The sequence below is a fragment of the Equus przewalskii genome, chromosome X, assembly GCF_037783145.1.
Source record: "Equus przewalskii isolate Varuska chromosome X, EquPr2, whole genome shotgun sequence".
Lineage (NCBI taxonomy): Eukaryota > Metazoa > Chordata > Mammalia > Perissodactyla > Equidae > Equus > Equus przewalskii.
This window is the reverse complement of record NC_091863.1, coordinates 124,330,793-124,343,692: the sequence shown is the minus strand read 5'-3', so window position 1 is coordinate 124,343,692 and position 12,900 is coordinate 124,330,793. Positions and strand designations below refer to the sequence as shown.

General features: G+C 38.4%; 1 protein-coding gene across 2 annotated transcripts in view; it reads right to left on the bottom strand.

Moving 5' to 3' along the window:
* Positions 1–4,020: 4,020 nt before the first annotated feature.
* Positions 4,021–12,900, bottom strand: part of VBP1 (VHL binding protein 1) — a 67,575-nt gene continuing 58,695 nt past the window's right edge. For both annotated transcript variants that reach the window (XM_070604654.1, XM_070604653.1), the window contains 4 exons: positions 10,504–10,570; positions 9,325–9,423; positions 7,658–7,796; positions 4,021–5,639 (listed from right to left, as the gene is read on the bottom strand). In XM_070604654.1, the coding sequence (XP_070460755.1) occupies positions 5,569–5,639; positions 7,658–7,796; positions 9,325–9,423; positions 10,504–10,570 (376 nt within the window). In that variant the 3' untranslated portion in view covers positions 4,021–5,568. The remainder of the gene's footprint in view (positions 5,640–7,657; positions 7,797–9,324; positions 9,424–10,503; positions 10,571–12,900) is intronic.

Sequence of the window (12,900 nt, the reverse complement as noted above, 5' to 3'; positions counted from 1 at the left end):
AGATTGGAGTGATGCTGCCACAAGCCAAGAAATTATCAGAAGCTGGGCAAGAGGCTGGGAACAGATCTTTCCCTAGCACCCTCAGGGGGAGTGTGGCCCTGCTGACACCTTGATTTCAGACTTCTGCCTCCAGAACTGTAAGACAATAAATTTCTGTTGTTTAAGCCACTCAGTTTGTAGTACTTTGTTACAGCAGCCCTGGCAAACTAATACAGCAACAATAATAAGGCCTAAGGGAAAAAACCAATTTGGGGCCTATCACTTAAAACTGATGCGGTCATTGGTACCTGGGAGATAACATGTGCGCTGTCCAGGCCAGAACTTGGTTGACTGGAGGCTGCCCCCCAGGATGTTAAAAACGTTCCACACTGCCAGGAAATGCTTATAATGCTTCTAATGTTTCCGTTGGGGGCTGAGGAGGATGGCACCGAGTCAGTGGGACAACCACGGAGGTAGGCACAGGGGGCAGAGCAACCTGCCAGCAGAGTGCCACAGGCTGGGAGCTTTGCTCACAGAAGGGGGCTCCCATACAACAGCTTCTTTTTTTCTTTTTTTGTTTTAACTTTTGTTTTTGTTTAGTTTTCTTAAAATACAGCCCAATGTGCTCCTTCGGGTGTTGGTTATAATTCTTCTCCTGCTAGTCTGACTCCTTTTATCTAGAAAAAAGCCTGAACCAAAGCCAGCTTGTGTTATACTGATGTCAGCCTCTATTTACCAATCTAACGTGAGGGAAGTAACAGCAAATGGTTATGAATATAGGCAGACGGTGGGTAGACAGATGGATGGTGGAGTGCATGTTGATTCCTCTGGTTGCTTGGATCTTCTTGGGCAAATAGGAAGCAGCGGCATGAGCTGAGAGCAAGAATAGGAGGGAGTGTCAGGTTTGGGGCCAGAGAAGGCAGGAAACAGTCCCGCAGAGTGGGGGAGTGGAGGGATGAATGCGCAGCATCACTGCCCACTTGCTTCTCCTGCCTTTTGTCTTCCAGGGCCATTTTTATCGTCTTGGAACTTGACCACTCCTCCCCTAGGATAAAATCTATTTTCTCTAGGACCTTCTTTCCCCATCATCTCATCTGCACAGACTAGCCAGAAATCCAAGGTCAGTCCTAGACCTTAGTCATCTCTTGGGTAGCTGAGGACCAAGTGGAGAAGATGAGCGCAACCACAGCCCACTTTTTAACCAAGCACTGGTGTCAGTGTTTCAGTGTGACACCAAATACATACTGAAAAGCTAGCGTTGTCACTTTGCTCTGGTATTACAACCAATAGTTAGAGTTGAAAATTAAATATCTTGGGTCAATTAAAATTTAACTCTTAAGCCACCTCTGGCCTACTTGACTGAGAAGAAATTATTACCCAACCTAGTCCCGACAGGGGCTGAAGGAGCCAGGGATGTGAGTATTGAGGAAAGTGTTATCTGCTGACCTTTGGCTTTTTAATTTCTGTATTTTTCCTTCCTAGAATCCATGTTTGATCTGGGGAAAATAAGCTGCTTCAGTCTAAGATGTGTTTACTTGGGGAGCTAAAGGTTCTAGAAGAAATTTCCTATTTGGTCATGGCCTGCCTCCAAATAAAGTATCCCCAAAAGGCAAGCAGAGTTGTCACACAATCAACTAAACAAAAAAATTATTTGAAAACCATGGCCAAGAGGCATGATCCTTTATAAACAAACTACTCAAGGATGGACCTGTGCACACTAGGTCCATTCTTTTTATTTAATGTGGCTATAACCAAATCTGACATCAGACAAGAGAGAGAGGGACACAAACAGAAATTCTTTAATTGAGCTTTTGAGGCACAATCCACAACTGAGTTTTCATGTGCAGATGAGAATCCTGGGCCATCTGCTAACAACTCAAACAAGAAAAGCAGCTCTATGCACATAATACATTAACCAATTTCTCCAGCCTCAAACACTTCCAGTCTCAAACTGTTGCCTTCTTACAACTGGTCACGTGAGTATTCCCTCGCAACAGAAGGGTATTAATATATAGAAAATACAGTTATTAGCAGGCTCATCTACTCTATGATGCTGGTTGTAGTCAGTTATAAAATTTCAAAATAAAAAGTGTAAAAATGAAAAACGTTATCAACTAGTTTTGGCCACAAAACTAAAAAGTCACTCTGCAATGACTTCACAGTTTCACTAAATTTATGGCATCACTTGGTTTTCAGTCAAGGAGGAAAAAAGCTCTCTAATCCATTGTAGAATTATAAAATCTCTCAGTTGATGCCTTACTTTCACCTAACCCAGACAGAAATGCTCCCAATCTGGCCCTTTAAAATATCTGCACTATTACTACCTTTTTTTGCAGAGGCAGTTATTACTTAAGGAGCCCTAGAAAAGGAACCAGAGAAGCAAGTAGGCCATTGTCAAAAACGGGGCCAGGATTGTGCAAGATTCAACAGGTTATGAGAGGTGTTCAAAACCCCTTCTTCATTTGAGGTGGGGAACTGATCTTGGATCAGCTTTTAAGCTGGGTTTCCCTGGAAATCTGATGAAAGTGGACTGTCAGCTGTGTAACCAAGGGAGCCAGCTTCTGGTCAAAAGCCCTGGGTGGTACCCTGCATCTGGGCTGGGAGAACCTGCTAGGAGTCACAGCTCAGGCTCCCCGAGCACGGTATACCTCTTGTTCCTGGGCTCTGTCCCTGGCTGGGACCCAGCCTATGCACAAGGGACTGTTGCAGAGTGGTCCCTTATGGCTTCTAAGCCAGGGTGGCTCTTGTACCCATCTGTGTAGTCTGTGGGAACTGCTGCAAGAATTCCCACAGAAGAATTGTGCCCAAAGCCACCCCTTGGTGTCTTGCCTGTCCCATGTCCTTCAGAGTAAACTGGTGTCAGACATGGCCTATCCAGATCTTGAGAGTTTAAATGTGTAGTTGAACCCAACACTAGCTGTGACGGGTGTTGCACATGTCTTCAGCAGTGTCTTCACAGACAACATAATCCCACATTAGCACCAAATAGGCACAGACATGGCTATCAAAGGATTATAGGATTAGAACCAACTAAGACAAACTTTTAAGAAATGGTTCAAGACCATTAAAGGTATCACTGAGGTTTAGGGCAGAGAATAGCAAACATACAGAGAAAGGAGAGCACTCATTTGTTGAGGGATTGAACTTAACATTTTTATCAAACTTAGTTATTAGCTATTTCTAAATAAAAGAGCAAGGCATCATGGTACAGAGGAAATTGGCCCAGGAGCTGAATCTGGGTCTCATTCTGGCTACTCGGCCTTGAATAAGGTCCTTGCTTCTGCAGCCATCAGTGTCTATATGGAAGAGGATGGGAGGGACAAGCAGGGGTGATAAATTGTGCCTTCCATCATCCCCTGCTATCACTATTGACAAAACTACTCTCAGTCAACCCCAGAAAATAAAACGCTATAATCTTTGACTTCTTAATTCCATTTTCAGTAATCTAGTCTCAGGAAAAATCCTAAATACAAGAAAAAGCCTTATGTAAAAATGTAAACTCCTGGATCATTTGTTACTTTTAATAGAGAACAAAATTTAACAACAACCCAAATGTCTAACTGTGAATCACAGTTTACTATACTCACCCATTAGAATAGTGCAATGATACTAGTAAAATAATGTTAACATAATAGTATTATATAATAAGCAAATTTTATGTTAAGTAAAGAAAGTAGGATAAAAACTATAAAGACAATTTTTTCAATTATTTTTTTAAAAAAATCTATGCATATAAAAAGAAAGACACAGAAATGTTAAGGGGGACTGTAAGTGGAACTTAAATGTCTTTTCTTCCTCCTATTTTCTAAATGTTCTCAAATGAACAGCTGTTTCATGATGGAAAAAGTTAAATTTTAGTTGCATTTCCAACATATTTGTTACTTGGCATCAAGTTTTGTAGTCAATCTTTTGCCCATATCCTCTCTGGGTATACTGTACTAATATTAAGATTAACCTTGAAAATATTGTGTCAAATCAGGACGGTTACGTTATTCTGAAAATGTAAACCATTATAAGAGAAACGATCTGGCAGAGGCAAGATTTAAATATCTTTCTTTTATTTAATTAACAGAGAGCCTAATACTGTTCCTGACACACACTGGGTGTTTATATATATTTGTTGAAAAATTAATTTTGCTCTGTAATTCCTATCTCTAAAAAGCTGCATTCCTTCATATTGCCTGGAACACCTAAAAATTCTATTTAGATTTTCAGGGACTTAAACTAAGACAAAATAAAGATCTTCTGAGCAAATCATTCCTGTCTTAATATGAACAGGGACATTTTGTACCAATATACTTATCATAATAAAGTTTGGGGAAAAATTGCACTTATAATATCGCAAGATGTTTATAAACCTCAACTTCTAAAATACAAGAATTTAAAATTATAAAACAAAAACTGACTCGAGGAACTTTGGTATCATTCAGATTTAACGCCTTAATTGTTTGCCTATCTGTATTCCTTTTAAAGGGATTTTATGTTGTTTCTACAGACATAAGAAATTCTTGGGACACAGTAGGTGTATGTGCAAGTAAATAAACTTTACAAATATGTGAAAAGACCCATGTTAACTTTAGAAAGGATAACATGAAAAAAGGTGCCATGCTACAGTTTTAACATCATGAAATACAAGTACAAAACACTGTACAAGTATACTTTTTACTACATGGAGACAGAATAATACATTTGTGTTTTTACCAAAATCTGTAACACCCAGTATGAACCACTGCACCAATGGCTTTCCACAGGGATTTTCTACTATTCCTATGAGGTTTGATCATGAATAAAAAAGCTCACAAGTCTTTTCAACCACTGCAGATTTATATTTATCTTAATATTCCTGTGCAGCTGCTTTGGAGAACTGTTAAGAAATACAAAATTGCTTAGCCAAGGGTTTTGAGTGGGTAATTTTGTTATTTCATGTTGGCTGAGATCTCCCTTATGTTGGCATTGCAAAGACACTGTACACTTACAGGAGGTAAGAAAAAGCGTTGTCTCAATAGCCCTCTTACTGTTTAGGAAGGCAAATTACCATTTCCTGAAAAGTACAGAATATTATAATAGTTATTGGCTAAGCAGTAATTTGTGAAACTCCACTTACATAAGACAAATAACTGTAACAAAGGATCATAAAGCCCCACATGTACTAAAGAAAAACAAGTTTGCAAACACTCAAACTGATTTGTTTTTCCTACTTCTAAACTGGTTTAACCACATCAAGTGAGAGTAACATCAGCCAAAAGAGAAAAAGTAAAACGTGCTAAAGTGTCCAGAATTCAGCTTCCATAGCATACCTCACAGTTTTAAGCCATTTCAGGTAGGACTTTTCTTATGACTAAAAAACAAATATAAAAGCAGCATTTACTTTGTTGGAAATGCGAAAAAAATTACAATATTTCTAATTTCATAAAATATTTGAAACTAATTTTGTTTTTATAAATAAAATGGTTTATCTTTTTTTAAAGTTTTAATTATCATTCTTGCTGTTAAGAAATCATTCAAAGTTACGTCAACCTTTAAGGATAAACTTTGGGGTATTTAGAATAACATGTTTGGAAAACTGAACCACATTTTTAATTGTCATCATTATGCTTTGTTCTTGGTAGAATCATCTTTGTTTCTTCTTTTTACATCCCAATTATAAACCCTGGCCATATCTGTAAGAATTGTCAAAGAAAACGCAAATCCAATTCTAAAGACAACATAGTTAATGACCAAGTAGTCACTCACACACTGACTCAAAGACAGTATAGCTATAATATCATTTGATAAGAAAACACTAGAACTAAATTTCATCAAAACCAAGCCAAAGCCTCAAATCAACAAGTGTTTATCATATTTAGTCAACTATGGTATTAAACAGACATATGCTTGACACTGTCAACAATTTTAAAGAAAGCCCCTCATCCATAAAATTTCAAAGATTGTTCAAACCATATCCTGACACATATTTAAATTAGTGCAATTTAATTATCAATAATTTTATCTCTTATCCTCCCTTCAGTTTAACAAGACATTCCACTCAATTTATTAAGCACCACCCTGAATAGGCCCTCGTATATCAATTATTTCTTCCATGGATCATGCCTTGGGTGTTATATCCAAAAAGTCATCACTGTACTCAAGGTCATCTAGATTTTCCCCAATGTTACCTTCTGGGAGTTTTATAGCTTTTTTTCCTCTGGATGAAGTCTCCGCATTACCAGTCACACACCAACTCCTGCTCTAGGCCTCAAACAGACCTGCCTTCCCTCACTCAAGCACTCAGTGCCTGCTGCATACTACTACATGCTGTGGAGAAGAGAGAGAAAGTACAGCTCCTACACTTGAAGAGCTCCCAGTTTGGCATGGAAAACAAATAAAGCACCATGTGCAAAGTGCCAAGTAAGCACAGAGGAACAACAAAACACCCTGAGAGGATTAGAAAATGTTGAGAAATGTTCTGATGCTTGAGCTGAAATATGAAGGATAAAAAAAGAGTAGCCCAGGTAAACAGGGAAATCATTCTAGGAAGGAGAAACAAAGTATGGAAATGCAAAGGGCATGGCACATTCGGGGGGTGAGGAGAATAACTGACGGGGGTTATTTGGAAACCAGAGTATACTGGGGGAGGGCCAGGGCAGGAAGAGGTCAGTAGCATGACGTAAGACTGGCTTGGGACACCTCACAGAGTGCCTAGATGCATACTTTACATGTAACAAGGAATCCCTGAAGAATAAAAATAAGATGTGTGATTCAGTAAATTCATGCTGGAGATAGTGTGAAGGACAGACGGGTGGAAAAGAGACTAGAAAACTACAAAGTCTAGGTTCTGGAAGGCCAAAACAAGAACAACGGCAATGGGCAGAAAGGTTTACGAGGGAAATTTGGCAAGAATCTGGAGACTGGTTGGCTCTTGGTGATGAAAAAAGAAGAGTGAAGGATGACCCCCAGGTTTCTGTTTTGGGTGATTATGTGGAGCCAATGACTGTGACAGGAATCAGGAAGAGAGACAGGTCAGAGAGGAAAGGCAAAGAGCTGGGTTTCAACACGCTTGCCCTCTCCCTTGACCAGAATACCCACCCCCGGCTTCTTCTCTCTGCTGATCTAAATCCTACACTGCCTTTAAAAACAGCCGAAGTTCTTTCTTCTTAAAGCCTTCTTTGAACTAATTCCAGCTCACATCTATCTTTCCCTAACTTTAAACCGCCTTGGTGTCACATACATGAAATGAACTTATCTTTTGCTACAAAATTATCATTTAACTGTTTTACACATGCAGTCATAATAGAGCGAGACTTTGCTACTCTTTTCCTTTTTTGTACTGATTCCCTGACCATCCTGTGCCCCATACAGCTTAGCAGAGTTGCAGGAACATAGGAGATCCTTAACAAATGCCTGTGGAATTAAACTGCCCAACTAGCTATGAAGGTGTCTTGAGAAAATATTTGAAAAAAAATGTTCATTCACTAATTTTTAATTTGCTATTTCCACACCTTCACACTTCAAATTCAGATTAATCTATGTACAAACTTACCTAAGTATTAGTTCCAAACATATTACTTACTACTCTCATAAAATCTGTAACTTCACATTAGTCTAAGAGTAAGGACATTCTTTTCATTAAAGCAATGCAAGTAACAATGTTAAAAACATCTTTCTCCTTTCCTCCCTTTTTTTTTTTAAGAAAGGATACTGACTTCTGTGGTAGTAAACTGATCTCGAAGAAAGTCAAGGTCTTCCTCAAGAGAATCAAGATTCTTCGTGGCAGTCGATAAATTCTTTTCCAACAATGCCTGAGCTTCGTCAATATCATATTCAAGCATTACATTAGCCTGAAGAAAGAAAATCACAACAATTACTCAACATTTACATGGTGCTTTATAGCTCAGAACGGATGTTGGTGAACTATAGCCCTTGGGCCAAATCCAGCTGCTGTGTTTTGTCATAAGCTGTTTTACTGGAACTCAACTATTCTCCACTTGCTGACACTTTTGTGCCACAGTGGCAGAACTGAGTAGTTGTGACAGGCCATGTGGTCTGCAAAACCAAAAATATTTACTCTCTGGCCTTTTACAGAAAGTTTATTGACCCCTGGCTTAGACAATATATTTACATACATTATATCATTTATTCCTCATAACAACCCTGGTGAGGCAAGTTTTCTTCTTCTTTACAGTTAAGAAAATGGAGGCTCAGATAGGTCAGGTTGCCTATGCTCGCATACCTAGTAAGTAAATGGAAGAATCAGGATACGAACCAATATGTTTAGATACCAAATCCTATCTTTCTACTACCTCCATTGTGACTCTAAATAGTATTACATTTGCATCAACTTAAATAGTTGTTTCTGAGTTTAAGATACAATAATTTAAAAGTTTTGAAAGACATATACATTATCTACATTTGATCCAATAAGAAAAACAGTCAGCTTTTATTGTTCCCTTACTATCTCTGAGACATGCTAGGGTCAAAGGCAAAACGACTGCATCTGGAATTCTCGAGATCAGGCGTTATTGTTGAAACTTGGGGATCCGTCCACTGTGGAGGTGGGGAACAGTACCTTTCCCAGCTCTGAACTCCTCCTACCACCCGACTTACCACCGGGCATTTCCTGAACCACTTTCCTCATCTATCTGATAAATGGAATTTAAAAATTACTCAAAGGACTGTTGTAAGGATTAAATGAGATAACACGAAAGTGTTTGGCACAAAGTAAGTGCTACATAAATACTTATTGATTGAATAACACAATCCACGATAATTAGAAAAACTGTAGAAAAATTCAAATAGGACCAAAAATAATCAATGAAAAGTATATCTCTCCAATCCTAAACTCCCAATTTAATTCATCAATTACTGATGTTTCTTATTACTTTTTTTTTAGAAAATTCTATGAAATCATCTAAAGTTGAAATACATGGTTTAAAAAATGGACTCTAACAACCTCAATGCTTTTGTTAATAATCATTTTCCCCATTAAGTTTAGAGATCTTTCTAAAACTAATAAACTCTTATGGGGGAGAAACATTTACTGAGGTTCAGCAGCACCTTCTATTTTATTTCTATTGCTCTTCCTTCTGTTACATTTAAGAGATAAGGCAATAGCTGGAGGGGAAGTATGCTTTTGGTCAGTTTTTTTTTTGACTGGGAGAGACTTGAGCATGTTTCTGCAGCAATCTTCATCACACTCTTAATTCTAGTCAGTTTCTAATATGGACCACTTGAACTCCATCCATTTGCTCCTTCCGCAGTCAAAGGGAGATGAGCACTTTACACAGCTCAAACAATACTGTTGGAGTGGGAAAAACCACTGGTTTACAAACGTCAGCTACGAAAGCTGCAGCTATTACATTTACTTACCCCCAACCACAGACACACTTTATCAGTAGGAGGAACTGAAGCTTTGCAATACAGATTATCTGCCAGTAAGAATCTGGTCTCCAGTGAATTGGTAGACTCCTTCAAAAAAATGACAGTACTGTAAACAGGCCAGTTTAATACCAAGGATACAAAGGAGAGACTGGAGAGCTGAACCTAAGCCATTTAAAACAGTATCATCATACAGACTAAGTGTAGTGGTAAAAGAAATGAATGCTGGAGCCAGATGGCTGAGCACAGAGGGCATGGATTCTGGCTCAGCTACTTACTACCTGTGTAATTTTGGCACATCACTTAACTTCTCTGTGTCTCAGGTTCCTCATCTGTAAAATGAGGATAACAACAGTCCCTACACCTCTGAAGCTGTGCATGAGTACACACACACATACCCCCTCCTCAGGGCCTGGCACAGAGTAAGTGCTATACAAGAGTTAGCTATGATTATCAGTTCATCAGTGCTTCATGCCCAACCAACCAATTTTCCAAAGTCTCTTACAAAATTCACCATATAAAATAACGTAATAGGAATGTGGATATTCTACCAGTCAAGTAATAAATTATATATGTACATATACACATAATCTTTTAAATATAATATGCTTATGAAATTTAATCTTTGCAACCTGCTTTTATTTAATAAGTATCAGATTAAGATTCAAAAGATCCTCAAATCCAGTTCTGCCAGTAACTAGCTATGTGAAACTGGCCAAGTATAACCTCTCTCTGTTTCCTCAACTGTGAAATGAGAACCTGAAACATAATATCTAAGATTCCCCCCAGTTCTATAAGTCTTGGAGTCACTCCTTAATCTTAGAGAGAACAAGAGCAACAACAACAAAAACCCTTAGATGCTGTTACCTCAAAATAAGACATTTTCTTTTGGTACCTAAAATAATTTCAAATTGCATTTAAGTTTTGCAAATACTATATTTAAGTAAAATAATCCATAAAGTGTGGGCCCTAGAATTAAACCTGACTTTGGGGGGAAAGTCACAAAGCCACATTTATCATGGAAGCATACTGTCTGTAACATCAGTGCATGTGCTCAGGCAGACTGGAGCTTCCAGCACAGATCAAATACCAGTACCAAAGAGTCAAGGAAGACACATCTCTGCTGAAGTATCCTGGTTCGCTCTTATTTAGAAACAAAAATGCACTTACTTTTTTCTTCTGCATGTACTTTAGAATTTCTAAAGTCTGCTTAATTTCAGGAATCTGACCTTTTAGCCTGTGAATAAGAAAAAGGTTAGCTTAGTATTTTGCAGGCAAGAATAAACACCAGGACAGAGTCTTACTAGCTTCACATCTTCTGTTGTCATGTTTTTGTGAACTATTTACAAATATAAAATATTAAAAATATTTAATAAATTTTGTTTCTTAAAATATCTAAAATATTTCAGATATATTTAATAAAACATTTAGATGTAACAGCAAATGTTTATGGAATGCCTATTGTGTACAAATCCCTGTTCTATATGTCAAACACCCCATCGTTATTTAACATTTCTAGAGCAAACCACATTCCAGAGGTGATTCAAGGTTCTGCATTTGATTAGAATTGCATTTAAACAGATTTTTTAAATAACATGCATTCAAATATTATATTCTAAATTCAAAACCACTGGAAACCACCAAATCCCTATCACGTGCTCCTGCTCAGTGCACTCACTGCACAGACATGTACATCACAGTCAGCTAAATGCCAGCAAAGTACAGTGACAGCTTCTCAGGGCTTGTGCTTCTCACACTGCAAGAAATGTGCAATATCACCAGAATACCTAACACACCACATTCTGATATAGTATAGTTTAGTGATTCTTTTAAATTTTGGGTAATGTTTCTTTAACTTTTATGTTGATAAATGCTATTTTCAAGTTAGGTAAGAACTGCTCTTAAAATTATGAATGGATCACTGGTTTCAACACAAGAAATGAAAGAAAACGATGTTGGGCAGGATGAAACTGATCAGACTCAACAGGTAAGTTATATTATAGCAAAACTACTAGCCTGGAACAACTGGACATCCATATGCAAAATAATGAATCTAGACAGACCTTATATACTTCATAAAAATTAACTCAAAATGGACTATAGACCCAAATGTAAAATGCAAAACTATAAACCTCCTAGAAGATAACACAGGAGAAATTCTAGATGACCCTGAGTGTGGCAATGACTTTTTAAATACAACACCAAAGACACAATCCATGAAAGAAATAACTGATATGCTGGACTTCATTAAAATTAAAAATTTCTCAGGAGTGACATCAGCATCAAGGTGGAGTGAGTTCTCTAGTTATCTCTCCCCTCCACCACACAGCGGAAAAGACATTCACACTCCAACAGAGGACATCCTAACACAACACAAAAACGACAGAGAGACCCACGCAGCCATATGATGGAGGGCAGAGAGGCTGGAGCCCCCCTCAGAGGAGGTGAAACAGGGTAAGAGAAAACTTCACACCCTCCCCAAAAGACTGGGATCCAGGACAGTGGGGCCTCCCAGAGGGAAGAAACAGGGGAGGGGACGTTCATTCACCAGAATATCAAAGATCCTTAAAGGCCCTCACAGCCTAGGGGAAAGCCCCTACCGAGGTAAAAGCTAATGTGGAGGTGACCACATCAAGCCAACACCCAAGGAGAGCAGATAGCAAGGGCAGAGCGAGAAAACCCCAAGAGCATGCAGAAGAAAGCATCCCTCCCTGCACCTGCCCAACACCAGCTCCAGTGTCTGGGATCCTGGCAGAATGCAGAGGACTAAGAATAAATGGCTCTTGACCATTTATTCTTTTTTACCCAGTGGGAAAAAGCGGTAACTGAGCCCAAACAATACCACGATGTGCAAAAACAGAGCCACGCCCTCTAACAGTATCAAAAATTATATTAAATGTCCAGACCAGAGAGAAAATGACAAGTACCCAGAAATCAGTCCTGAGGACACAGAAATATGTAATCTAAATGACACAGAATTCAAAATAGCTGTCATAAAAAAACTCAACGAGTTAAAAGAGAATGTAGAGAAACAAGTCAACGAGTTCAGGAGCTACTTCACAAAAGAGACTGAAACTATAAAGAAGAACCACTCAGAAATATTGAAGAGGAAAGACACAATGGAAGAGATAAAACAAAATATGGATTCCCTGAATGCTCTAGTGGACATTATTATAGAGGAGCAAATCAGCATAATCGAGGATAGACATATTGAAATGCTCCAGATATAGGAGGAGAGAGAACCAAGACTAAAAAGAAATGAAGAAAGTCTTTGAGAAATATCTGACTCAATTAGGAAATGCAATGTTAAGGATTATAGGTGTTTCAGAGGAAGAAGAGAAGGAGAATGGAGCAGAAAACTTGTTCAAAGAAATAACAGCAGAGAACTTCCCAAACCTGGGGAAGGGGATGGAAACCCATGTAGAAGAGGGTACCAGATCTCCTAAATATGTCAATGTAAAAAGATCTACTGAAAGGCATATAGTAGTGAAACTGGCAAAAGTGACTGACAAAAATAAGGGCAGCAAGGCAGAAGAAAATAACCTAAAAAGGAACCCCTATCAGGCT